This window comes from Malurus melanocephalus, unplaced genomic scaffold (assembly GCF_030028575.1).
Source record: "Malurus melanocephalus ecotype Western Australia unplaced genomic scaffold, MMel_1.1 scaffold_390, whole genome shotgun sequence".
In the NCBI taxonomy this organism is placed as follows: Eukaryota; Metazoa; Chordata; class Aves; order Passeriformes; family Maluridae; genus Malurus; species Malurus melanocephalus.
Window position 1 is genome coordinate 514,340 of NW_026623622.1, and position 25,553 is coordinate 539,892.

The following is a 25,553-nucleotide window of genomic DNA, read 5'->3' on the forward strand; positions in this document are numbered from 1 at the left end:
AGTTTAAAACAACTTTTCTCTGCAAAACAACTTTTTGTAGTTACGTGCCAACAAAAGCTTCCTGCATATAACTTAAGAGTTCACATACTATGTTTATACCTATGTCCCAGCTRACAGCAGGAATGGTTTTCTAGAAATCTTCCTATTTGATAAGCATCTGACCACCCAAGTGTCTTGCACTGCAAATCCATATGTATATGTACATGCTAGCTGCAGTTTTGTGGTTYAACCCCAACCAGCAGCCAAGCCCCACACAGTCACYCACTTGTTCCCYCACCARCAGGATCAGGGAGASAACTGGAGGGGTAAAAAGTGGACAACTCATGGGCTGAGATACATAGAGTTTAATAGGGAAAGCAAAAGCAAAGCAAAATAACTCACTGCTTCCCACGGATAGGCAGGTCTTCAGCTATCTGGAGGAGAGCAGGGTTTCCTCACCTGTACCAGTTACTTGGGAAGACAAATGTCATCACTCCAAACATCCTCCCTCCCTTCTCCCCACTTTATACCGAGTATGATGCCACGTGGTCCGGAATATCCCTTTGTCAGTTGGGGTCACCTGTTCCGSCTGTGTCTTCTCCCAACTTCCTGTGCAGCCCCCACATCCTTACCAGCATGGCAGTATAAAAAGCAGAAAATGCTTGTCTCTATGTAAGCCCTGCTCAGCAATAACAAAAACATCTGTGTATTATCCACCTTGTTTTCAGCACAACTCAAAGCATCGCAGAATAAACTGAGTCGGGAGACACCCTCAAAAATCGAATCAAACACTCTCAYAGAAGCCACTGTGAAGACCAATTCTACGCCAGCCCCGAGTAAAAATGTGCATCAAAAGCCAGCCCTTTAAAAGAAAATGGCAGAAATCCCCATGGTCCTTCCCGTACTGGCGGTAAAAAGCGGTTCAGCACACAGGTGTTTTGTTTTTCTTCACTAATGACAAAGCTCTGGTTGTTTGCTCAGCTGAAACGTATCTGCAACASTGAGCCAAGAGGTGTGTGCGTGCAGACGGAGCGGAGGCAAAGGCGGCCACTCTTTTGGTCGCTGCCAAAGCGGGGGAACGCTCCATCCATCCCCCGTTCGGGATCGGGCAAGGCGATGCGGAGCCGCCCCACGAGGGAGGCAGGCGCGCAGCACTGCGCATGCGCGCCCCGGCCCGCGTTCCGCGGTGTGCAGGGTGGGGCCGGTCACGCGTGCCCGCGCGACGCTCGAGGCACTGCTGGGCATGCGCGCTCCGCACGGGGCAGCCATTGGCTCCCCGCCGGATTTGGGCGGGCGGAAGCGGAAGCGCGTGTGGTAACGCTCATTTCCGGCGGGCGGGCGCGCGGGTTGATTCGCTGTGCGCGGGTCTCGGACATGGCGGGTGAGTCCCGGCCGGGCCCGGCCGAGCGGGGAGCGGGYGCTGTTGGCWCYTCGCTCTGAGGGGTAATGGGGCCCYGGGGGGAGTGCCGTGACCGGGGCGTGGGGCAAGACAGGACAGTGCGCTTGAGCTCTGCAGGGGCCAGCAGATACGGGTGAAGACAGACCGTGGTGAGCGCGGGCGGACAGGGAATGGGGTGTGAGTGTGGGGAGCGMAGCTGGCTCTGTGCCACTCCAGCTCCCATGGTTGTGCTGCTGCTGCTTGTCCTCGGGCTCAAGGCCCCCACGGTCTGGTAGTGTTAAACCAGAGTATCTCTGTGTCCATGTCCGCTAGAGTGGACAGGGAATTAAAAACCCGAAAAGGTTTTTACTTAAAGTTTGCTGCCTCAAGTAAGATATAGAATGACTCTTTATGATACTTTTGAAATGAAGAAGGGCTTTGTTTGTAAAGCATTTGGAACATACCTGAAGTGAAACATGTTTTCTGTCCTGGATTATGCTTTGAAAAACAGATTAAATACAGCTTATTTACTTTTTCTCTCTACATCCGCTCTGGAAGGGAAGTGCTGGCTAAATAATTGCTAGTAGTGTACGTGCCACTGGAGTTCAGGAGCGCCTGTTTATGATAATGGTTTAATTATGAACATTTGAGGTTTCCTGACATATGTACTTAAATAACATGTTAGACTGAATTCTTATTTTCTTACTGATGTCTTTAAATACATATTTAATTGGCAATAACTTAGAATACTTAGCATTTTTATAGTAATGGCTTTAAGTCTCAGAAACTAAAAAGAGATACATGTGTGTTTTCTAGTTTCAGAAAAATGTCTGAGATCACTTYATTCTCTGTATTAACATGTTGTGGTACATTGTAGCTTTTTAAAATCTTTCTGTTTGGTCTGTGTGCTTTTTCTTGGTTTATGACCCTTTTTCTAATATATTTTTGAGTAATAGTGACAGATTTAACACCTATTAACTCCTAAAAAACCCTTTTTTTCAGGACTTACTGCTATGGAGAAGAAGCTGGCTGAATATAAGTGTAATACAAATGAAGCAATTCAGCTGAAGCTAGGTAATACCACTTTTTCAATATCGTACAAGTGATACTGAAATACCTGAGTACCTTCCTATGAAATATGTGTGTATACATCTGTGTCAATTTCTCAGTTCTAGTGTGCTTAATGGATTGAYATTCTCACATCAAATAGCATGCATCTAAATTGTACAGGATATCTTGATTTCATTTGTATGCTATTCTAACGTAGTTTTTTAACTGAAGTTGTCTGACTCTTGTGGAAGCATGCACAAAAAACTAGCAGGGCATCTGTGGATAAACAAATGGAAGGTGGTGACTTAGTCATGCTCTGGTTTGTTTTTTTTTTTGTCGCCTCAGTTCGCTTTCCTGAGGAATTGGAGGATGAGAACACGACATTTAATCCAGAGTATAGCCATCARGTGTTTGGAGATGAGTAAGTTAAAGTTTCCACATTCAAATGAATAGGTCCTGAAGGGGAAATTTGCTTTCCAATCATTAAATCCCAAGAAATCCTGCTAATACTGAGTATAGGGAAGAAGTTCTGCCCTTGTGCTGCTGTTACACTTGCTGATACAGGCCAGGGTGCCATTGGCCTTGCTGGCCATCWGGGCACAGCTGGCTCATGTTCAGCCAAATGTCAACCAGCATCCCCAGCTGCTTTTCCCCAAGTCTGTCACTTGTTGTTGTGACCCAAGTCCAGCAGATCAACACTTGCGTCCAGTCTAGTGTTGTCTGCAAACTGACTTAGTGAGCATGCAGATCACTGATTAAGAAGATATTAAACAGGACTGTCCCCAGCACTGATCCCTGAGGAACACCACAGGTGAACAGCTGCCAGCTGGATTTAACTCCTTTTCCCATTGCTCTTTGGGCATGGCCATTCAGACTGAAGAGTATACCTGTCCAAGCCACGAGCAGCTAGTTTCTCCAGGAGAATGCTGCTATCAAAGTCTTTCCTTAAGTGTGGGTAGAAAAATATTGTTTCTTTTGAGTATGCTGAATTAATTAGTACTGAAGTGTCATTTATTATTTTCAGTAGAGTGATGTTCAACAATCTGGCCATAGTTTAAAAAAACACAACAACACCCAAAAAAAAACTACTAAGGAAAATCCAGCTGCATATTTCTGTGGAGTGCTTTAAGAAGTTACGATTCTTAATTTCAATTTCCTTTTAAAATCATTCTAAGTACTCCAGTTAGGATGAACTACCTGTATTAAATGTAATTAATAAGTTATATATTACACACCTACTGCAGCTATCATTGACAATAATTACAATTTTAGTRATCAGAGAAGTCTCCAGTCTGTTAGTATAACTAACAGGCAAATTGTTCTTCTGTGACCTATATTTCAGATTTTAAATTATGAATGTACTACCATAAAAGAAAAACCCCAGTAAAAAAAAAAAAGTTTAGCTATGCTCTAAGATAACAAAAAAATTGGCCTGTTTCTTTGTGAACATTACTATTTTTTGCAAGATTTTTTCAGAAAAGAAATTCTCTATACTTGATAAGAATATAGGGTTTGTGTTAAGGCAAYTTATTTGCCTTAACACAACTTGTTTGCCTTTCAAAGTGTAAAAAGGGCTTTTGTGTTCTATACCTTTTTTGCCTGTACTGATTTCTGGTTAGATTGGATAATGAAATAGAAACTGTCAACTAAAAACTGTCCTCATATTGCTACACCTSTTTAATCTGTGTTTCATCCAGTATAAATTAAAGTGTTTTATTCTAAAATATTATACTACCCTGCAAAGTATTTTTAATATGTTAGCAATCAGTAATGTAAGTAACGTTAATGAGTTTAAGCTATTGAAAAAGCYTGAACACAGTATTACTGTTTCAGGTGTTCTCTCCTTAGCTGTCRCAGTCAGGCAATGGCACTGCCTTACTTCAGAATTCTCTCTCCAGAGTTCAGAATTTTTCCACTGGAGGAGCAAAATAGTAGAAGCAGTGTAAGGCATTCTCTGTCTGTATAGTGCACATTTAGTTTGATTCCCTTTTCCTATTAGGAAGCTTACTTTATCCGACTGGGTAAGATTATGCGAATGCCACATGAAGTGCAACCACTGTGATGTTAATGTTTTGCTGTGTATAGAGTTCCTGCTTGTTATTTTCTCCTTTCTCAGTGAAGTTGCTTTTGGCTACAAGGGCCTGAAGATCCTCTTGTATTACATTGCTGGAAACCTGTCAACGCTTTTCCGCATTGAATACACATCGAAAGTGAATGAGAAGTTTGACTGTGTGGAGGTAAGCAYGGGTCTGCTTCTTTCTGTAACGTAACATGGAGAAGGTTTACTTTGCTATGGACAGTGATGCCTAATATTAAAAGACAAAAACTTTTGCAACAGTGTTTAAATAGTAAARTAAAAAGCAAGAATTGTTTGGAAACTTCCAGGTGTCCCGGTGGTCATGGGCATACCCGGCATTAGGTTTCTGCAATTTTTATAATTTTAATAAATTAGCGTATGTAACRAATATTGTCCAATTAGAAGAGCAGTTCATTCGGTAATTTTCCCTCGGGTACTGCCTCATTGGAATTGGTCATTGAATTTCTTTGCACTGCTTCTTGTTACATCTCAGACTATAGTTGGAAAATAAAGGACCCTTGTCAGGGCATTTTTCTTCAAAATAAGACTAAACAGTCCTTCAGGAATGTGTTAGGTTAGCTTATTCTAAAATCTAAGACAAAGGGTAGGAAAAATACTAGGAATTATATATATAATAATAGTCTACAGAGCTACAAATATATGAAAAATACATTTAAAAAGCAAATATCTTTACACATCAGCAGGAGTTCTAGGTTTAGTAATTGCCCACCTAAACATTTACATTAAAAATAAACAGAGCTTCCTTTTGGTAAGCTAACAMAAAGCTCTGACCTTCATCTCTAGATTTTCCCATTCTCTATCTACAATTCAGTCAAACAGAATGATCATATGTGAGGTGCTGRTATCAAAGCCAGCTACTTAAAATAAACCTCAACTTGGCAAGTCTGTAWTTTCATGTTAACTGTGACCAGGAGGAGGACTAGCATTGGTGGGGTTTATGATGGAGAGAATTCAGTAAGAAGGAAAAGGAGGTTTCTCTAAACACTTCATGAGCAGTATGCTTCACTGTGTCTCTCTAAATGTGGAGAGTAAATAAGGCAGAAAAGAGATTATAAACTTCTAGATGGGTACCATAAATGCTTTACATATTACTTAAAGGAATGTGATAATACAATTACCCACAGGGCTTTTTGGTTGGTTGGTTTTTCTTTTTGCCTGCAGATTTTTCTAAGCTTGTAGAATACTTGTAAAGAGCTTTTTTGTTGTCTCTGCTACTRTCTATATGCTCTCAGAATGTGACTTCAGGCTGTATTTAAGTTACTAATTTCAAATTCATTGGAATTTATTTAAATAATTTCAAGGAAAGGCCTATTCTAAAACATTGAAATGACTTGGTTAAATTAATTTTAAAGATTTGTGCTTCATTGTTCTGAAGGTGTATTGGAATATACTCAACAGGCTTAAGTGCCTGGACATGTCTGAAACTCTTTGGAGGCTAAAGCAACATGTCTTAGGAGTGAAAGGTCATGTTTTTCAATCTTAAGAAGGTTTTTTGGAAAACAGGAAAAAAAGGAAAGGCTATTGTCTATGTTGTAAATGTATTAAAATCAAATGGTTCGACCTTTCACCGGTATAATTTCACAATGCAACAAGAATCTGCACTATAGCACCATTTTACTCAGTCTGTTTTCTATACAAATGGCAAACCAACTTAATTTCCTGGAGGTGTAAGGTCTCTCTTGCCCTATGCACAGTGCATCTTTTTGGTTGCTCAGAATGGTTGCTTTTTTTCAAGCCCTGTTTCCTATACTGAATTTTTCCTCCAGTTCCTTAAGGGATTGAGATGGGGACAAAGAAGATCTTTCTGAGCAATGCTTCTGTGTGCTTTCCAGAGCATTTACATGCCTTGATTGAAGGGCAAGAGTGTGGTTGCTTATCCTGTGCTTCCCTTGATGTCATTAGCACAGTACATTCAAATATGCCACTCATATTGCTATATCTAAACATATGTAGAGAAAAAGATATAGCTATAATCAATCCTTTCCTGCATTTGTATTTGCCATCAGTTTAACCACCTTAAGATAGGCATTTGCAGAGATTAAAACATAGGYTGTCATTACATCAGGATGTTGATTGGAATGGATATTAACATTTATTTTTCCAAGTTAACTGTTTGCTGATCTCTCCTCCTTGAGGATAATTATATTAAGATGTACCCGCCATACATAACAGATAATCTTGTGCTGTGAATAGAAGGTGTTTAGGAAAGGACAGGAGTTCCTGGCTTTACCATGACTGGGTACAGCTAAGTTGGTATTAGTGCTCCACAAAGGTATTCACAGCTTAGGATTTTGTATCCAAGTACACAAAAAAGCCCCTTCAGAACCAGGTTTTATTCTGTAATATTTAGTTTGGTTTCATTATTGCAAAAGCAGTTGCTGCTATCCTTGCTAGGGATTGACAGAAATATTCATCCCAAACCACTATTTTTTTTTTTTCCTCCAAGGTCTTTTTGAATATGAAGGGATACAATCCTGAAATGTCAAAAGCCAAAATTCCAGTTATATTTATGCGTCTTTACATGGTTTAGGTCCATCTTTAAGGAGATGATATTATTGCAGAAAGCTCAGCAAAGTATGATCATGTTTTGAGCAGAAGCTGGCACTTCATTTAGTGAAAGTAGACAGAATTTATCCCTTGAATGGAGTTGATTCTTTCAAATAACTGGAGAGAAACTGCTTTCTTCTAGTGTAAATATTAATAGCAATGACCTCTGAATTGCTTGATGCTTTGAGATTTGCAGCTGTTCCAGTATCTTCCCTTTCATCTGCATTTTATGATAGGGTAGGGCTAAAGTATTTCACCAAACACTGTATCTTATTTTGTAGCTAGACTGTGCATTTGTTTTATACAAAAGTTAATTTAAATGTATTGTTTCAGTATTTGGCACTTTTTTAATGCTGATCACTCCATTGCTCCCCACTGAAATACGTGCATATAATTTTTAGAAAAATTCAACTTTCAAATATGCTTCTATAATTAATTTAAGTCACTTTGAAACAGGATCTACATGGTATGCAAATATCATTGCTGCGTATTAGTACAAGACTAATTTCTGTATTAAAATTACCCAGAGTCAAATGTGATGTTCAAAGAGGTATTACTCACTTAAGCAAACCTACTACAAATCAAGTGTAGTTACAAGCCTGTACCAAATTCCCTGTCATCACCTTACAYGATTGTGATTGTGAAGGGCATACATAACAGACAGCACTTCCATGAACCATAAGCTCAACAACTCTTGTCTGGCTTAATTCAGGTTTTTGCAAGCTTTGTTGTAAGTGGCTTTGCCTGTGTTAAACATTGTAGTAGTCAGCAGGATTGTTTTTCTGAAGAGAAACTTGTGTGTCATTGTGTGCATCTATTCTAGTTGGTAAAATACGAGTGTCTTGCTCTGATAAAAGAATTAACCTTTCACCACTATCAAAGAAGCACACTAGTGAATGCAGTAAACACTTTCTGGTAGCTCCTTGGATTATGAGCACCTCAGAGAGAGGTGTTTTGAAAGGACCTACTAAGCAATGAATGTTTCCATTAAAAAGTACAGGTATTAATGAAATAAATTCTTTTTAATGTAGTTGATATATCAAGATTCCAGTATTCCAGGTCTTCTGAACTGAAAACTGTGTGGCTTAAACTTGTGCCACTGCTCAAACTGAGGATTCTGGGATTTGCTTCATAAGAAGGAGAGATCCTGTTAACCTTAAAAGTAACTGAAAACTGTATTTACTTGTGTCACTCTCCTTTCCAAAGGGAGAAAATTTTTAGCAGGCAATAGGTRAAAATATGTTGTAGTGATATAGAACCAGGAGGTATTATCTAGTGCTTTATTTGCTAAGCTTCTGTCATGTTTTAATTCTTACTAGTGCTTTGAAAACAAGACTTTTCTGTGATGGCAGCTAGTGATGGATGTGTTACCTTGCAGGCTTTGAGCAGTTTGACTTCCTTCTCACCACTAATGAAGAAACTTACCAATGTGAGGGGAAGCAAGATTTCTTAAACTTTATTTATATAGTACTTCATGCTGCATATTCACCCTTTTTAGATATCATTCACGTAGCCTGAGTTATTGAACTGTTGATTGGAAATACTGTTTTATTTGTAGACTATTTTTACATACTTATTCAGCTATATAACATGCAAGTTGATACAGATTCTTAGTTGTGGTTTCCTACAGCTCTTTCAGGGGTGCAGACTTAAGATGTGTGTAAACAATGCATTTGCAGTTTATAAAAAAGGCATTTTTAAAATGTGTACTATATAAATACTTTTTCAGAATCAATGCATTACATTTAAAAAGTGGCTTGTTTTGTGTAATGCCCTTCAATCAGTAAGTGTACAGAAAATGTGTTTTAGCTAATATTGCTTTATGAAGAATAGCAAAGGCTCCAATTTATCTTTGTTTTGAAAATGAAATGATTGTAAAGACTACATGTTTTAGTTCTTACACCAGGTATTGTAGAGCTGTGTTTTAACTGCTTAATGGCTCTCTCTCCAAATATAAATATAAATGTTGGTAGTACCAAACCATTAAGAATAAAACTTGTTTGTGCTGAACTAAGTCTATCTTTCTCTACACTAAAAATTTAACTGAATGATAAAGTGCTATTCATTTGCAGGTGCATTGCTTCTGCTTAAGGGCCTATGGTTGAAAGGACAGGAATTAGTAGCATGTTGTATTAGCCTTTTGTAGTGTATTTTGTTCTAGGCATCTTAATTTCCCTGTTTTGAATGCTAAGTAGCAAGGGTCTTGGTTTTGAACTAATACCCATCATGCATGTAAACGGTGTGAAAGAGCTGCTTAGTAAGTTAATACAAAGTGTTCTTGTGTCYGTCCTTGTGGAAATAGATACAATACAAACATTACAGCTGAACTCACGGCAAACTCCATTAAGTAAAAACCTGGATKCATTGTCCAGAGGAAAGTTTGAATTGAATGTAAGCTCATTTTGTTGAATGTAATGTCAGGCTTTTAGGGGTTTGTATTGAGGAGTACGGTTTTGTTAAGGTGAGACCAATTCATTAAGTTTTATTGCCTGGTGAGAAGCAGTAATACGTTATTGTGAAGCTTCATCAAATATTCATGGTTAAAAAGAAGTAGTAAATGTATTCAATCAAGTGGTCTTTTGGGGGGCTGAAAAGGATTATGAAGTCTGCTCAGCTGATAGTCTCTAACTTTGGCTATCTGAAAAGAGTAATCTCTGAATTAAATTTTGGTGTCAGAACATTTTGTCTTCTGCAGTATGTTTGACTATAGGTCAGATTTGCTGACAGTATTCGTAAGTTGTACTATTTTATGTCAAACTTTGTTTTCAAAACTTTCTTTTATTAGAATGCAGTATGTGGTGGTCTGAGTTTACTGTTTTGTAGCTGATTCTATAGACAGGCATTTCAAGCAGGGGGATGTAAGAATGCAAGAGTGTCYTAGCTGTCACTTTCCTGTTTGCGAACTACCATTTTTGATTTTTGTCCCTTTTTTTTCCTCATAGTTCTGCATCATCTAATACCTCTTGTAGGCTGCTTGTTTGAGAACCTGAGTTCTACAAGGCTGTGTAGCATAACGTAGTCTTGGAGAATTGCTGTCTGGAAGTCTTGGCTTCTGATCACGCTGTGCTTGCAGAATAGCTATCAACGCTCTCAGTCAAACTTGGACAAATATAASAGTCTCCAACCATAAAAATGTTTGTGAACTTAGGCTGTAACCAATGGCTTTTTGATGCTTACTGTGGCTGGATTGTGACATTTCTGATCTCATGAGTGCAGCTCCTTTACTTGCTGGAAGATCACTAATGAACACCAAGAGTGCTAGCTCTCACTTTTTTCTTTTCCTTCTCTTTTTAAAAATTTTAATTACTGGTAGATATAGCATCTCTCATATTCATTTCTTAAGCACAACAGTGACATCAATGCTGTCTTTTTCTAATCTTCACCGATCCTTCCCCTTTTTGTAATCTCCAGGCAGATGATGTTGAAAGTAAAATTAGAGAAATCATTCCGCCTGGTTTTTGCACGAACACAGATGACTTTGTGTCTCTGCTGGAGAAGGAGGTCAACTTCAAGCCCTTTGGAATGCTCCTTCACACATATTCTATCCATAATGAGGAAGCTGGTGAAGATATAACCTATCAGATATACAAGGTATGAAAAATTAAGTTAAACTTCCCCTTTTGAGCAACCAAATTCAATTTATTTTGCAGAGCTGCACCTTCTGTAGTGATTCTGCTATAGTATAGAAACACTATTATTTTTTTATCCATTTACTAATCATTGTAAACATGCTTTTTTATATTGAAGAATTTAATTAGGTTTTGCATATTTTTTCCTCTTGCATCTGTGTTAGGTTTCACCTGACTTCTCCTGGCTTTTTCCCTAGGCTGACATGACATGTCCAGGCTTTCGAGAATATCATGAAAGGCTTCAGACGTTCTTGATGTGGTTTATTGAAACTGCTAGCTTTATTGATGTAGATGATGAAAGATGGAACTACTTTCTAGTGTAAGTACAGTTCTAAAGCAACAGTGGACCTTATTACCTCCACAAAGCCTGCATTTTAATTGTGGCTGGCCAATTATTGGAGCAGTATAATGATATTTTTCCCAGGAAAGAAAAACCATTGTTTATGAGGCTTGAGTTTTCCTCCATTATGCTTTGGGAAAGCTTGAGAATAGAGCTGAATTAAATGCTGTTGTCCGTTAGAGCCCTGAATGTAGGCTTAAACAGTAAAATGAGCTTTGCCTGTGTTTTCTTTTACTTGCCACCTATTCATCTTTATAATAGGCAAGTGCACTGAAGTGCTGTAAAGAGGTCTGATTTATCCAAGTTGCTGCACACCAATTAAGTGAATTGTACATTCAGAACATAGCAGGTGTACCCATTGGGCCCTCACAGAGTAGCTTGCTGACACTGAAAATTCAGTTGGAGAATGGAAAAGAAAATGGACACTGCATGGGAGCGCGACTGTAATTGACCTGCTTGGCTTTCTGTTTTATCTGCAGATTTGAGAAGTATAATAAGGATGGAGCTACGCTCTTTGCGACCGTAGGCTACATGACAGTCTATAATTACTATGTGTACCCAGACAAAACCCGGCCACGTGTAAGGTAATTGGCGGTGTAACTCGTGCCTTGCCTTTTATTTCAGAAGAGGGGACTGCTGAAGTTCCCAATACTTGTTTATAATACTGTTGATTTGTTTAAAAAAATCCCCATTATTAGCTGTCTRTGCACTGATTTATTTCATTGTTCCCTTCTTGAAGCAGAGGGAATCTCAAACAAGTTTTGAATATTTAACAATTTTAAGATTCYGTTTAAAATTACATTTTAACATGAAGATTGCATGTACCTTAATCTAAAATGAAATATCACTTTGTTTTTACGACTTCACATTATGTTTGCAAATGCTTGCATTTGAATTGAAAATGCATTCCTTTGTCTGTAGCCAGATGCTGGTCTTGCCACCATTCCAAGGAGAAGGCCATGGTGCTCAGCTGCTTGAAACAGTTCATAGATACTATATGTCTTCTCCTACAGTACTTGATATAACAGGTTTGTGTTAAATTTTTAATAAGCAACTTTCACAGGTTGTTATCCCACAAGCTAACTTTTATGTTCATTTGTCTGCTTTTAAAGCCTTTTGAAGATCTAGCTTCTGCTCAGTTCAGGATTAATTGTATTCTGGTTTACAGAAGTGTATATAATGTAGCTTCTTAAATACTTTTACTTAGAGAGCAGCACACCAGGAAAATTCAATCCCTAGCATGAACGGATTACCAGCTAATTAACTATTTTATTGTGAGATACCCAGCTGARTTTGCCAAGAGATCAAGCTTTGTCAAATTCCTTGTTCAACTTACTATTAGCCAAACCTCAAACATGAGGGGGGACACAACACACCTAACTAAAATAGCATATTTATATTAGTGTGCAAGCTGAAATTTKACAGACAGTAAAAGTCCCTAGGGAACTTGTGCGCTCTAGGACCATGTATTGCTGGCTTAAGGCATCCATGATATTAGATATGTGTGCACAAATATCTGCAAATAAAAGATTGTGGAAATGGCAGATAAAGGGTCCATGTGCATAACAAAAATAACATTAAAAATTGCCACAAGCATGACATCAGTTCTGTGGTTTCGAGTCTAGTATAGGAAGAAATGCAGTTCAAACACATTGACCATTCAATTCTCTGTGCAGTCTTACTTACAAATCACTCTCCGTTCTAATTAAAACCCAAGAGACCACTTGTTTTCATAATGTCTTGTTGCAGGATAATCGAAACATAAAGTAATCCACCTCATAATTTCAATCCAGTTCATGGGAACCTAAGAAAGTATAACTTAGTTTATGCAACAGGAGCTCATGTGTGTCATGTATTTACTTTTTCCTTTTAGTAGTACACACTTTTACATATCTTTTATAATTGAGGATGAACATGATGCTACTGCATAAATCCTATGACATGTTCATGGCTCAGTGCCTTAAGTGCAGGGTTGTAGCAGACAGTAAATGTGCACTAAAGCAGGGTTAAATTTTTTTATGGAATGAAGCAGGAGAAAGCTTGCTGTATTCTAAATGGCACACAAGTTATGAAAGTTAAGGCTCTTAGAGAATTATTTGTTGATCTTTTTGAGGGGAACATTGGGCTTGGACAGTCTTCATATGGCCAGGATATTTAGTTACATATCATCTAAAATTGTGAAATAAAGCCTTTAACCTTTCTGTAAAGAGGAAGGGAAGATCTAGCTAATCTCTTTGAAAGAGCTGATGATTTACTAATTAAAATTACTTCTGAGTTTCACATTTGCAGCAAATATTTTKTTCTGCATATACCATGTCATCCTGAAACAGGCGAAGTGTATGCTGATAATGTTTGCTGTACAGCAACTGCCTCATCTTCTTTTAACTAATCTGAGTGCAAAAGAATCAATTTACTTTGGTGCATTTCTATAATCTCTTTTGTAGAGTAAGTGCTATAAAGCTTGCTATACARGATTAGGCCACTCGTGCAGAAAACATTTTAAGCCAGCCCAGAAAAACAGATTATTAGTGGTGCAGTGCCATACATATGGAGCAAAAGCTTCTATCCCTGKCATTCTTGATAACTTTGGTTTGCTTTTGATCGTCCCAAAAATTTTAACTCTTTACAGTGTTCCTCAAAACCAACGGAAGGCACAGCTGGGGTATAAGAAGGTGGTTAGCAATATAGTTCCAAGGCTAGTTCCCAGAAAAATGARTGTTGAAGGGGAAACAGGACACTTCTACTTGTTTGTAGTAAGCCTGTCTAAGGCGAGCAAGAAAGAAATATATTCACATATTTGTACATATTTTCCTTCTACATTAAAAAATTGCTTAGCGACCCATGTTGATGTTAACCAAGGCTAGTTCTCAATTTCAGTGGGTTTTTTTTTTTTTTTCTAAAGCAACAGTTTTGATAGCTATGCTGTCCTTTTAAGTAAAACAAAAGTAACTTGAAACTGTGATCAGCTTTTGCTTAGGTCCTTTTAATTTTGGATAATCTCATCCTTGGGGTCCTTTTATCTTTTCCTGCCTTCCTTGCTAACAAAAGATTGAACTTTTTCCTGCCTTTCTTGTTAATAAAGACTAATTCCTGGTCAATACATGTCTTCAGCTAGTTTACTTGTATACAGTAGGATATTTTCATCGGTCTTCTCCTACATTTCCCCCTTTGTGTTCTAGTAGTTCTACCACTCTGTCAAGTATAGAATAGATGGAAGATGCAAGAAAAAGGGTTTATTGAGTAGTCTAGTCGTCTTTTCCCAAGGCATTAAGTGGGTTCAAACAAGTCAATTTCATAATACTGTACASTACTGCATATACAAAATAATATTAGAGGTTTCTTTTCCTGTGACCTATTTACCTATTTGATGTCTGCTGTCAAACATCTAAACCTTTGATAACAGTGCTTACAATTAAGCACAGTTGTTTACATACTGATCAGTACTGCCTCTGYTTTTGTTTTCTGTAGTTCTTTGTAATTACATACTAGAGATGAGAAAACAAATAATGCTGATAGGCTTTTTTTATTCTTTCTAGCTGAAGATCCATCTGAGAACTATGTGAAGCTAAGAGATTTTGTTCTTGTAAAGCTCTGTCAAGATTTGCTTTGCTTTTCCCCAGTAAAGTTAATGCAAGGTTTCAGTCAAGAAATGGTGACGGAAGCTCAACAAAAATTGAAAATAAATAAGGTATTAAATCATTATAGTTGTAGTTGGACATATTCTTATCACACTAGTACAACACAATTTAAACTTAGAGATAGAAACATGGAATTTACACACAATGACTTATTTTGACATCTTTTTAGGATTTATCTGGAGATATGTGGCTCATGGTTTTAGATAAATACCCTTTTTACGTACAGATTCTATTGTAATAGAATTTGACATGGTTTTGATTTCTTTCGAGAGTATTTGTGCAAATAAGTGTTGCTTTGAGAATGCAGAATGCTAAAGTGGCAAACAGTAATGCAATTCTAAACACTTCGAGAACTAAAGAGTTAAATTGAACATTTAAATTTGCTGGTAATCTCAGTAAGTTATTAAACTCATTTTTGAATATGGTAGTGAAATGGCAGACTTAATTAAAAATGTATTTGAATGTGGTTTAATGAAGACCTTGAGCCTTGAGGGATGGGGAATGTGAAGCTGTATTCAGATGTATTTGGAAACTGCATCTGCAGCTTTCTGTATTTTTAAACCAGAAAGGATAAATAAGTTCATTTGTTTTTTTAACAATATATAAACAGGTGCTAGTGTAGCAAACAAACCACTTCATTTTTGTTCTGTTGTTCACAAAAGAATACTTGGTCTTAAATTCTGTTTTCATACAGATATAGTAGCAACGTAATTTTTTTTTCTCCTCATATGTCATACTTTTTGATCGTGATGCCAAAAGCATTTCAGTTTTTTTGTTTACTAATTATTTTTCTTCCCTAGTAAACAGGAAACAACAAAATATTGTTGTTTCATTTTCGTATTTAGAACTTTCAGGAGACCTTGTGAAGAGCAGTAGGTATATGTGGATTATTAAAATTAGCAGAGTGGATAGKACCTGGTATTGCTTAATGTCACTCTAGTTCCAGTCCTTGTTCTTTGAACTATTTTTGGACCCTTGCTTCTGGGCTTTCTGCTATTCACTTACAGCAAGTCCTTGAAGCACTTCAAGAGCTGGTACAGCATTTGAGAGATGAGACACTGGCTGCATGGAAGAAATGGTTTTGAAGTAAAAAGAAGAATGTTTATTGATTGTACCCATCAGATAGGGGCATGGACAAATCTGTCCTCCTGTCTTCTGATATTTCAGTATTTCTCCATTTGGAGTTCTGTTGAGTGACCTCTTTATTCAGACATTTTTATTCTCCTTTCTGTTCATTAGCAACACACAAGAMGAGTTTATGAAATTCTCCGATTGCGTGCAACAAATATGGGTGATGCAGAACAGTCCAGAAGCTATCGGTTGGACGTTAAAAGAAGACTGATTGGCCCCTATAAGGTGTGTATGACTTAAGTATCATTTAATATTTATTTCAAGACTAATTATACTTGATTTTACTTTCATTTCCATAAATGTAGTTGATGCCAATTATGTTGCCAATCAACTACTATTAGTTATGCAGTATTCAACTGACATGTATACCGATGCAGAGGACATTTGTACATTGCAGCACTGAAGATCCTGTGTTTGGCTCCTGACTGTTTCCTGCCCAGTTCCAACAGGAGGTTACTCTTAAGCTTATACTATCTAGCTGCAAGTAGTGTTATGCCAAATTCATTTTAAAGGGGGAAAATCGTCAATTTCTTGAAGAGGTTAAAAACATATCTTAATAGACAAGCCAGAAATTTTAAGAGCGGTAAAGCTAACACTGCAGACAAGGTATAGATTAGATTTAGATTGCTGTTCTAATTGTTAGCTTGGTCATTTCCTGCTTGGTCATTTCCAAGCCTGCTTGGAAATCAAGTCATGTCAACATAGAACTCCCTGCAGATGGAATATAAAATAATACCAGCAATGAAATTGAAGTAAATACTAAACTGAGTACCAAGTAATTTTCTTAGTTCCAATTAATTATGCATCTGAGGATTTTCAGTGTGATTGATCCATGTTGCATAAACTGACTGTTTGAGATAAATTATCCTAGTTATTTATGGCATCAGTCTTTGTATCAAGAGTCAAAAAGGCCACAAATAAATCTAGGTTTATTGCTGTAACTAGCATTTTAGCTACTGTTGTCAATTAAGTACTTGCCAAGCAAACCAAAACCCTGTTTATAAAAAGCTACACAGAGTACATGGAGTGCCTCAATTAGCTTGAAAGCTTTCCTAAAGCAGCATTTACCCTGTTACACCAAAACAGTAAAATTTTGCTTGTATTCATGTTGGGTTTACAGGGGATGTTGGTAGAAATGAGAGTCCAGGATTGTATTAAATACCTGATGTGATGATAACTTCACATCATGCTGAGTGGCAGGACCTTAATCAAAACACTGTCTGTCATGAATGTCTTGCCACATTTGCTAAATTTCTCTGTGTCCACTACAAATAAGGTGATTTTTAGCCACTGTTTTTCTTTATTACTAACATGGTTTCAATTCATTTGCTCAACCCTGACGTCCTGTAGGTGAAATCCAAAATTCCATAAGCAGCTTCAATTCTAGTGCTTCTAGCAGGTGTTTCCACTTCAGTCTTTTGCACACAATAAGTGCATGGATAATGAATGGATTTTCTATTGCTAAATATGCAATATTGCTACTTTAGAACATTGCATTTTGGTGTTTTTGTTATTTCAWTGCAGATTCAAAAGAAGCCTTAAAGCAGCCAACATCTTTTTTCCCAGATTTTATGTTTGGAAATAGTCATCTTGTTTATGGTAGTTTTACCTAGTAAATAGCTTACTCATTGGAAATTGTTTAAAATTAGTATAAATTTTAGTCACAGTGCTGTTTTCAAAAACTTCTCAAAAATGTAATTAACATTTAATATAGAGAAGGTAAGTTTGAGAGGCAAGCAAACATAAACAATCAGRAATATTACTGGATACCCAGAATATTACTGTATACTCTTAATACTGGTATCATTTCATTACATAGAYTGATAGCTTGATTTGAACAGTGCTGTATAGATATAGAATAATTCTAAGTTGACACAACCTTAGTTTAATAAAAATGGCATTCCATCTTAGAATTATTTCCTAGCTAAGAGTAGCAGTGAAAAAACTATATGCAAAAACCTCAGGGGAAAAACATGTAACAAATGGGACATCAGTGTAATTAATGTCAGTGGAGGACTAAATATCTTGGTCAGATTTCTGCAGTCAAGTTTTTTGTGCCGTACTTCTTCAGTAGTAGGTGTACTGTTAGATCTAATCTGGTTAAGAAAAAAAATTGAAACCATTCTTTCCTTCACTAGCTCATTGGTAATACAGAAACTGCAAGCCTTTAACAGAAGACATGTACTAATCAGGCATTGTTTCTGCTTCTCTTGGGATTTGGGATATATTAAATAACTAGATACTGAAATTGGATAAACTTTGATGAAATAACATATTCTTAATAATTACTGGTTGTGTTCARACTACTATTTGTTTGATTGCTTAGAAAAAACAGAGAGAACTTGCCAAGATGAGAAGGTGTCTAAGACCAGAGGAGATGACTAATCAGTTGAACCAAATAGACCTAAACTTGCAACGTGAACAGTTAGAAGAGACCTTCCAACAGCTTGTTTCAGATTACCGAAGAGTCCTAGAACGACTTGCACAAGCATGAGGATCCTGCCTGTTCAGGAATCTTGCAGATATCTATACAGTGTTGTAAAGCACATCTTCAATTGCCACTTAACTGCAAAAAATCTCATGTGACGTTTTAATCACATTAAAGGTGACTTGTGTTTCTGTGCATTTTGAATATTTTCTATTTTTGTGTTGTAGATTTAAAAATGTTGTACTTTAGATTTGGGGGGCACTTCTTGATGAAATAAACAATGTAGATTCTCAGATACAGTGTTACTTMAATTGTATGAATTTTTGTTTTGAACATGACTTATAAGATACCTGAGTAGAAAATTAATATATAAATCTAAGCAATCTCTTAAATTTCTGCTAACTTGATTCTCCTCAGGCTGTTCTCCTTGGATCCTATTGCATGGTGTAAGGCCTGTGCAGGTTTAATGTCACATCAGCAGGTTACAGAGTTGGTTCTGTGGTCTTTCTGGTGTTTCCTGTGAACAGACTCTTTACCCTTTGCTAAAAGTGGATTCTGCTGCTGAAAGCTAACAGACCCATTCTGTTTTAGCTTCTAAAGTGCCTCCAGCACATTCTTTTTCAAAACTTCCAAGTTTTCAGGTTCATGGGTTTCAGGAAGATACCTCACAGCTGGGAAACCAGCCAAGACTATGTAAGGGTTGTGAAAGCACTTCTACTAGTGAAAGAAACAAATCTGTAGGAAGCAAGTGCCTTTATGTAATTCCTTGATTGTTTTCTGCTACCAGTTACTTGACAGACCTGAAGTTCTTAAATATCCTGTAGATACTCCCTCAACAGAATATGTTATCTTTTCTGGTAGTTCAGACTTTGGAGAAATTAATCTGAATAAGGATCATTTAAATTTATTAACCATGTTTGATGGTCCTAATGGGATTCAGGTCCAGCTTTCTAAACTGTAAGTTGACAGTTCTCCACTACCATCTGATGTAAAGTGGAGAAAGTGAAATAATTTTTAAATGTTTAGAACCTTGGGTTTTTTTTTGTATTTTCTATTGAATTATCCTAATCCAGAATTAAAACTTCTAGAAGTATCTTGTCWGTATGATACATCTCATCTATTGTAGTATCCAAATCTGTAATGCTAATCAGTAGAAACAATTSTTAAAAGACCTTTCCTGATAGTAGTAATAAGGCTGACATTAATTTGGGGAACTTGAGGTTGGGGTTTTTTTGTTGTGTTGGTTTTGTTTTCTTGTTTTCTTATTGAACATGTTCAGACCTCGGTGATAAAGCCAGAAGTGGGAAAGCTGAACGGTTGAATTGTGCTCARATTTTTTTCCTGCATAGAAGTCCAGGACATCCTGTCTGGGACATCCTGCATTAACACTTTCTGAGCGGAGGGTTACCTCAGGATGAAGCTGCTYGCAAAGAAGCTTAAACCATTTAAGAAACTGTAGGACTAACAAGAAGAAACTGCCTAAAATGGGCTGTTTGCCTACTTTGAAATTACTGAGCCAAAAGCACAATATTGCTTTCCTTATTCACAATTTCCTTTCACTATTTCACAAATAGTGAAACTTCCCTCACACAGTGATGAGGGCAAATTTGTTTTTTCATAGCCTATCTGTTAGGGGTTTTTTTGGTGGGTTTTTTTTTGTGGGGTTTTTTTTTTTGTGTTGACACAGTTAAAATAGTTAAGCTAGGTGCTTTGAGTTCCTTTAGTGGTTTCTCATTATAAGATGCTGGGATGTGCCTGTATGCAGCAAAACATCTTGACATGAARAAGAGGAATAAACAGCCTCTAAAARGTCTAGAAAGTTTGAAACCATATAGCTTCTGCAGCTCTGCTGCCAGGAAAGACCTTGTGAGTACATCCTAATCCATTACTGTAACTAAAGCCAATTACCTGAAGCAATCTTCAACAGCAAGTTAAACGAGCCCTGATGACTTCACCAGAAGTGGTCTTACCTGTCTGGACTACCCCTTGGCAAAGAGAAGGAGGCAATAATCTCGTGTGACAGCTAGAAAACAGCGATAGCTCTTCTGACACTGCTTGGGGGGCATCTGTCAGTTTTGTGTGTATTCATGGTAAAATTGACTAAATATGATAAAGCATTTTGGAGAGTTTTTTATATTTGAATATTCTTTTCAGATTGTAGATAAGATCTCTAAGTATATTTAAAGTTTTTCATTGTAGATGCTTCTGGCAGGAAGATAATGGTTTGCCCTTCCATCACTTACAAATCCAGTCACAGCAACAGTGAATCTACTTCAAGAAAATTCAGTAGTCTCTAAAATACTGAATTTAGTTCAATTGGCAGACAGATGCAAGTTTTCTTCCAATGTAAAGCTATTGTCAGTGGTGCTAATACAAGAATTTATTGTAAGAGATAAAGTTCTGAAAAGTGTTTATGTTCAGAAAGCTGGGTCAAACTGTTCCTTTTCAGGTATTTTGAAACACAAAAGTTAYCTACTGCAGATACTAGGAAATAGCTTCTAGCTCAAGAACTAATAATCTCAAGAAATACAACGGAATACCTATAGCTTCAGAACTGAGAAAGCAAGCTACCAAAAGCTGCAGAATTTGAAGGACACTAACTGCTGTAGTTGGGGGAATAAAGGTCTGTATGTTGCTGAAGGACTGTCTTGGGCAGCAAATGTCTTTGCCTCCTACAAACAAACACACAAAGCTGCTATGTGGCAGTTTAGGCAATTCAAGACTGACCTATTGTCTCTCTGTGCAATGTCAGCAGGAGGGTATGCAGTCCATAATGTCTGTATGAAGGATTTGTGTGTGTTTATATAGATTTTTTCAATTCCTTTTTTTTGTCTCTCACTGAGACTTTGTTGCTCTTTATGCTTCTCCATCATATTTTATGACTGTCGTACACTAGAAAGCTTGAAAATCTTATATTGCATATATTGTCATTTTACTTTGCTCACATTGTCAGTTCTGATCTGTTTTCTTCAGTATCAAACTGTTAAAGCCAGAAATACCTATTACATGGTAAGCCTATCATAAAACCTTGGAGTTTCAGCTATCAAATTTAAAATTACTATTCTGTAATGCTACTGCTTTGTGAAACATTGCTTGCAAGGATAATTTGGACTTGAAGTTGAAAAAAGACAGTATAGTAAAATATTAACATCTCTATCTCATAAGCAAGTATGTGTTGCAGATATTTAGTTTTCAGGAAAAAAAAAAACCCAGCCTAAAGTCATTGGGAATATTTTTCCTCATGCTATCAGTAATTTTAGCTGGTTTACACTGCTTGTTCTTTTCTCCAATGATCAGAAAGATTTCAGTCTAACCCTGAGTTCTTTCTATTAAAACATTTCATTTACAAAAGGCAGTTCACCACATCATTCACAATATTTGGAATTGTGAGGCTAAAAATTTAGTACCGCCAGTAAAAATGGCAGGCTATTACACAAAGCAAAGCAATACAAATAGATGCAACCTTGGCTCAGGCAGGGCACGCTATCTGCCATCAAACAAGCTTATATGTGTGGTGGGAAAATTGTAGGAATGAGCTTGCCTCCCTATCACTCATCTTTTTTACAATGTAAAAAGAAAAAATACAAATGCCAGTTTCTGCTCATAGCTACTCATTCAAATACATGCTTACCACATTTTTTGTTCCTTGTGCTAAAGTCTTCAGTAATACACATTACAAGAAAAAAGATTACAGACTCTGTATCTGAACTTCTTTTTAGATCTAGAGTAGTACAAGTTAGTGTAGAAAGGATCATTAATCTAACAGTTTTCATATTCCATATTCAAAATATTTTTAATTCTCCAGACTAGAGGTAGAGAGAAAACAGAGGGGAAAATGTCCTACTTTGGCCCTTCAAAGCTCATTTCAAATATAAGGYTCCCCCCAAATTGGAGGAATCTTGGATAATGTCACAATGAAGACAAAGCCTTGGGAAGAGGATTCAGAATTCCCTCTTTGCCTTTACAAAAAATCTATATAACAGGAGCAGTACTGAGCACTTTTTTTTGTTGGGTTTTTTTTTTTTTCGCTAGTGCTGAGTAGCACTAGCTTCTTTCTTTAGTAAATAAAGAACATGTAATGCTGTAAACATTCCTCACACAGGAGGTATGTGCTCCATTTGTGGTTGTTGCACAGTTTGAGYTGAAGAGATAAAACGTAAAGAAATCTAGATCAATGGGAAGAGCTTGACATCCCTTTTTTTGTTTCTAAATGGTAGGGCAATAAGAGGTGTTCCGTGTTCAATAGCTGCTATTTTTAGATGCTTCCCTTCTAGTTAGGCTTTTCTCTGAGCCGTATGATGTGTTCATGTTTTAAAACTTCATTGTTTCACGGAAAAGAGAAAATCTTAGCTAGAATGAATTTAATATGAAAGGATCTGTAAATAGGTTTTTCTTTCCCCAGAGCTATGATATAAGTTTTATTTGGTGTAGCTTTACCTGATTATATATATTTATCACTGATGTGGAGGTTTCTGGGTTTTTGCAAGTTCAGTGCTCTAAACTCTCTCACCCTGGATCAGATGAAGATCAGTGCTGAAAAAAAGAACACCTATTTGTGATTAGAGCAGGACCCAAACAGTACCAGCCTCATCAGCAGAAGTTGCTATGGAGCTAAATCATCTTTTAAGACAATCTTAGATAGGAAAATCTAAGCCTAATCTCAGAAGTATCCAGCTGCTATACTTAAATTAGATGCATGATTCTGTATTGCTCTACATACGATTTCATGTGTACRAATGACTCTGTTGTCTTACAGGCTGTTACAGACCACTTGGAAACTTGCATGTAAAAACCTAGCTTTATCTCTTCCCTAGCACGCTTTCTGTTTATTTTAATATCAGCCTGCTAAATTTTGGGAGGAAATAAARTTGAGGTTCTGCATTAGAACTTGGTGGCTTCGACAGCACAGAACCAATGTAAGTGAGATGGGATGTGAAGCATTCTTTAAGGAGAGTCTTTCACAAAGACATATTGAAAATACCCTGGGCTGAAAAGTGATTTCTCTCAACCTGAAGTTCAGGACTGYTTGAGACATCACTTAAACATTTCAGGGAATTTGTCAAATGTAACCAAAATACAATTACATACATGAAGAATAAAGTTATTTRTGTATTTACATATATGTAGTTTCTTGACAGAACTTGAACACAGCAGAGTATTATGTTTTCAGTATGATTTTTTTTTCTGTGTTCAGATGTGGTGTACCTCTCTTTTTGGGGATATTCATCCCCATTTTAGTGCTGTGGAGGTCCTAAAAAGTATATCTGTTGTTTATAGTTCTTGGAAAAAGCAGTAAATCTGCATCTAAGCATAAATTAGAGACTACTGAGTAATGACTATTGTTAGCTTTAAGATTCATCCAGAGACTGTAAAAATTACACAGTTCACTTGAAATGTAATTGGTCGTAATTTGATTGATCCCCTTTTATTTTTCTGGCATGCAAAAATYATCCAGTCTAGCCAATACCTACAAGTATTTGTGAAATAGCCTGACACTTAAGGACGAGGTAATTGCAAAGGTGGTAGCAGCATAACTAGTATTGCCTCCATTTTGTTATGCCATCAACCAATTTTCAGGCTGTTACAATGAGGAATTTAGGTCTTAGATCTGCAGACAAAAGCCAAGCATYATTTTTTCTAACAGTGGCCCCATTCCACTGAGCAGGAAATACTTGCTGACTCAAATAAGAAAAGTGAGACTAGGCTACCTTCGAGCTCTTTCTCTCCTTTAGTRACAGCTGAGGAAAACATGGCGAGTTATTCATGATACATGGATATTTTCATGTGAACTGTGCTGTTCTCTTCAAGCACACACAAGCACACCCACTCAGGATTATCTATAGTTAGGCCAAGTAGCAGAATGTGTGATTGCTTTACACTACAAATTGTTGTTACAGAAACTAATGGTTGGGTGTCTGGGTTCCTAAAGCCTTGACAAGATACAAAAGAGGATAAAATTGTTCCTGATGCAATTCAAATTCCTGAAAGACCATACTATGTTGCAGAATTAAGAATACAGTGAAGACATGCACGTTTCAGCCCCATAAATGAAATGAGTGCATACCTCTCACCAGTGAGCAGTGGTAGTGGTGCTCACAAGGTGTAACTCAGCAGTTTAGCAAAGCTTTTTCTATATTTATTTCTGATTATTTCTGTTAAAATCTTATCATTYTCCCCTCACTGAATAATGATGATGAAATGTGTAAGTTGATGCAGAATGTGTTTATAAGAAGAATGTTTTATTTTTTGGAGGCAGTGCAGGGTATTGTATTGATCTTTAAACCACTGTGTGGTCTGGATATGAACTAAGTGATGCACTTTTACTAGCCATGTCTAAGAGGATCACAATATATTTTTTTTTCATCAGAGAATKCTTGGAATTTGATTCTTAAAAGCAGAAATGATTGTTGTGTAACTTTTAAGTTCGTTCTTTTGGGGGGCTTTTTCCACAGCACATGTAGGTAAATACRATCAGCATTCCCATCCGCCTTGAGCTTTCAATCTATTCTTCTTAACTAAATCATAAAACTTGTACAGGGAAAGTTAAAAACTACTAATGGCTGTACCAGGAGGTAAATAAATTTGGAGATAAATTTTGACAATTTACTTACTTATCCCACAGATTACCACTGTGTGTGTACACATGCATGCATGTAAGGATACAGAAATCATTACATGTGTGTAAGGTTGTAATAAGTTATATTTGTACTAGTACTACATTTAGGAATGCATGCAGGTGGGTTTTGAATGTCGYCAGAAAGACTCCAGCCCTTTCCTGRGCAGCCTGTTCCAGCGCTCAGCCACCCTCAACATCAAGTCCTTCCTCATGTTGAGGTGAAACTTGTGTTTTAGTTTATGGCCATTGCTCCTCATCCTGTCACWTGGCACYACTGAAAAAGGTCTGGCACCATCCTCTTGGCACTGCCCTTCGAAGTATTTGTACACATTTATTAGATACTCTCTTAGTTCATAAAGAGTACCTCATGGTTTATTCACAAAAATACAAGTTGGGGGAGGRAGGGTGGTCGTGTTTCTTTGCTTGGTTGGTTGGTTAGTTAGATTTTCTTTATTTTTTAATGGAAAGAARTTATGAGGTAGCTCCGGCACCCATGGAATAGTATCGTTCGAACTCATGTGGGATGAGTCCCACTTTCGGCAGCTCTGTCTCACTGCCGTGTCTCCCGCTGACGGAAGGAGCAGTCACCATCCCGCTGGGGATGCTGTCGAGCTGAGCAGGATGGGGGCCGCACAGAAAGGCACTTCAGTAGCACCGCTGACACCAGCGCGGGCAACAGGCGAGTGCAGCGCGGTGCGGGCTGGCCCCCGGCTGCAGCG

The 25,553-nt window shown here is 37.4% G+C and overlaps 1 protein-coding gene across 1 annotated transcript; it reads left to right on the forward strand.

The window, feature by feature from the left end:
• The first annotated feature begins 1,303 nt into the window (after positions 1 to 1,303).
• HAT1 (histone acetyltransferase 1) lies at positions 1,304 to 18,513 on the forward strand. The gene is made up of 11 exons (XM_057379139.1): positions 1,304 to 1,360; positions 2,360 to 2,431; positions 2,753 to 2,828; positions 4,524 to 4,644; positions 10,464 to 10,643; positions 10,879 to 11,000; positions 11,501 to 11,605; positions 11,943 to 12,049; positions 14,558 to 14,709; positions 15,899 to 16,015; positions 18,117 to 18,513. Exons 1-11 carry the CDS (start codon positions 1,354 to 1,356, stop codon positions 18,282 to 18,284), a joined length of 1,227 nt encoding a protein of 408 aa, XP_057235122.1. The 5' UTR covers positions 1,304 to 1,353; the 3' UTR covers positions 18,285 to 18,513.
• The last annotated feature ends 7,040 nt before the right edge of the window (positions 18,514 to 25,553 follow it).